The sequence below is a fragment of the Myxocyprinus asiaticus genome, chromosome 35 (assembly GCF_019703515.2).
Source record: "Myxocyprinus asiaticus isolate MX2 ecotype Aquarium Trade chromosome 35, UBuf_Myxa_2, whole genome shotgun sequence".
NCBI lineage: Eukaryota > Metazoa > Chordata > Actinopteri > Cypriniformes > Catostomidae > Myxocyprinus > Myxocyprinus asiaticus.
Genome location: NC_059378.1, coordinates 23,376,999 through 23,380,012, shown reverse-complemented (window position 1 = coordinate 23,380,012; position 3,014 = coordinate 23,376,999). Strand labels below are relative to the sequence as shown.

The 3,014-nt window shown below is 34.5% G+C and overlaps 1 protein-coding gene across 1 annotated transcript; it reads left to right on the top strand.

The window, feature by feature from the left end:
- Positions 1 to 515: 515 nt before the first annotated feature.
- LOC127426537 (C-C motif chemokine 21-like) lies at positions 516 to 2,266 on the top strand. Its single transcript, XM_051673406.1, has 4 exons — positions 516 to 689; positions 830 to 919; positions 1,312 to 1,429; positions 1,637 to 2,266. The coding sequence occupies exons 2-4, from the start codon at positions 835 to 837 to the stop codon at positions 1,728 to 1,730; spliced, it is 297 nt and encodes a 98-aa protein (XP_051529366.1). The 5' UTR covers positions 516 to 689; positions 830 to 834; the 3' UTR covers positions 1,731 to 2,266.
- The last annotated feature ends 748 nt before the right edge of the window (positions 2,267 to 3,014 follow it).

The following is a 3,014-nucleotide window of genomic DNA, read 5'->3' as shown; positions in this document are numbered from 1 at the left end:
TTGTGATGATGCTACACTTATATTCATACACTACATGGCTGAGTGCATAGTGTATATTGTAAGTCCATATTGTATAGTACGTAATTTGGGACTCTACCTGAGTCATCCATAAGGGAGGCAGAAATTTTGTGACAAAAACCGATAACATGCACCACTGGACACTTCAAAAGCATGATCAATTAAGAACTGCTTGAGAACTTTATTGCACAATATTTTTTTTGTCTTTTTTTTTTTTTTTTCTACGTTTATATTGGCACACAAAGCCTAACAAGTACTAAAGCAGATGTTTATGTGGGAATAGCATTTGGCAAGGATAATGTATTGTGCAATAAAGGCAGTCTTACAGGGGCAAGCAACTGGGGCTGTAAAAGACTCCAGACTCCCACTGATTCCATCCCCCATGGTAAAACATATCTCAACTGACCAAATATAGAGGTTTGAGATATTAGAGATACTACTGCAGGCATCCTGTTAATGTTTTTTAGTGCGGGAACTCTTAGATGTGTCAAAACATAACAGTAAGTCCATTACAAGATCCACTTTCATTTTTATCATCTAGCCATACAGAATGTCAAATCTAGGCGAAATGTGAAGGGGCGTGGTGGAGTCTCAGGTTTTGTCACTATAAAAGTGTTAACGAAACAGAGGAGGAGAAAAGAACAGCTTTCACTTGTCAAGAAACGTCTGAGGTAAAGGTCAGACCAGCAGTCTAGCCGTTATTCAGCACAGTCATGCAGCCACATGTTTCTTTTACTTAGTGGAATCCAAATAAATGCATATAATGAAATTAAAATGGCTCACACTAAAGATTTCATCCTCTTTTTTGCAGGTTAAATGAAAAGGCAACATTCAACCATGAAGTTTCAAATTCTGTGCTTTCTCCTGCTGTTGGCTTGCATGTATCCAAGTGTGGCACAAGGTAAGAATTTGTTTCTTAAGCGGGAACACTCAATGTTATGCATCCAAATGTAACTTTTCATATACTTAAAATTGAAAAATGTACATTTTGTAATATTAAAGCATCAACAAAAAAACATTTTACAGCTGAAGTCATCACTGATCAGTTTCTATAACATCACATCATATTTTGTATAATACCAAAAACATTATATTTTAAAGCCTGTTTTGTTATTTAAGACAACAAAGTGTTTAACAGGAGTTATGTCAAAAAGAGATAACTGGTATGCATGCATACAGGCAACTGTGATTTGATACACTAAATGACTATACGGCTCCACAATACTGAGTTAGACAGACAGACATATAGACACCCTAAATAAATAATCATATGTTATTTTAATTTTTTCTCAGGTTCCTATGAAAATTGCTGTTTGAAGTACATTAAAAAAATAAGGAAGACCACCATAAAACATATTGATAGTTACAGAGTGCAGGAAACAGATGGAGGGTGTAACATTTCCGCTATTGTGTGAGTATTGATTAATATACATCAAACATTTTATTAAAACATATACTGTAACATAATTGTTTGTTAAATTGTCGGTCCCAGTTATACAGTCTTTTGTTGGTACGCCACAGTTACAAAGTACTGTATCATTTTTTAGTAGTCTTATTATTACTATTAAATTCATGCATTCATTGCACATTTATAATAATTAAACTTTTTCCCATTTAGATTCAAGCTGAAACTGAGAACAATCTGTGCTGATCCTAGACAAACCTGGGTACAAGAACTGATGCAGAAAATCAATGAGAAAAACAATATGTAGGGAGTGCATTTCAGAGACAGCTTTGTCATTGACCCAATTTTGTGTAGAGCTAAATGATTACACCACTACAGACTGAACTGTTGTATTTTAAATACAAAAGAACGGTAGTATATGACAGCAAACAGCATTGTAACAGTGTTATGTAGCTTATTCCACTATCAGTTCTGCTGATTCATAATTTCTCCATCAGACTACAAGTTATTATCTTCATGTAGAGGTTCATAATGAACTGTATTGTATGGTTCGCTTGTCTTCTGTTCAGTATATAAGAGCAACGTGGATGTATTAACTGTGAATATTTGTTCTTGGTGTCTCCATGTTCCACCATGGATGGGTGCATGGTCTCTTTTTTATTATATTTTTTTTTTCTTTTTTGACTTTTCATTCGAATATAACCTGTGAACCACAAAGCCTACATTTGTAAAAGTGTGTGTGTGTTTGAGTGTGAGTGAGTATGAGTGTTGTACATACATGTATGCTTTTAATGAATCTGTTTTACTATAATAAAGTGCTGCAATGGTACATATAAACTGTTACATCTTCTTTTGTGTGTTTTGTTACATCTTTCAGGTGTTAAACTTACATAAAATATTTCCACGGCACTAAATGAGCATCTTACATCCATCCCTAATAAGATTTTTTTGGTTTGGTCAACCAAAAAATTTTAACACTGCAGATATTAACAGATACACACAGATATTAATAGATATTAATTAAGAATAAAATAAGCTCAGCTGTGTATTCTAATATCAATCCCCAAAGCCCCCTTCTCAAGCATAGTTGCCTCCGCTCAGAGCCTCAATCTTCCTTTGAAAATATTTGTTTCCGGTTGGTTCCATGCCACTGAACACTAATTTGTTTTTGCTTGAGCTTTTCGCAATTGATTTAGGTGATTCTTATCTTTGCATCTTTCACATGCCAGCTCTCACTGTGAGGTGTGACAGTTGATGACTAAACTTGCTGAGGGAAAATGAATTACTGAATTGTGTTTCTGTTCCATTTCATGCCAAATAGCTGCAATTCAAAAGCTCTGTATTCAAATCTGTCATCACAACCATATATTTAATCTTGCTGTGCCCCGATGAGACAATATCTAGAAATGTGTTTCAAGCTTGAAACATGGTGATTCAATGTCAGTGCACACCTGATGATATTACTGTGTATTCTGGGAGACACTTATAAATGTTACAGATTTGATCTTTAAAGGAGTAGTTCACCCAAGAATTAAAATGTGCTCCTTATTCACCTTATCATGTCATTTCAAAACTTTGTGATGTGTAGATT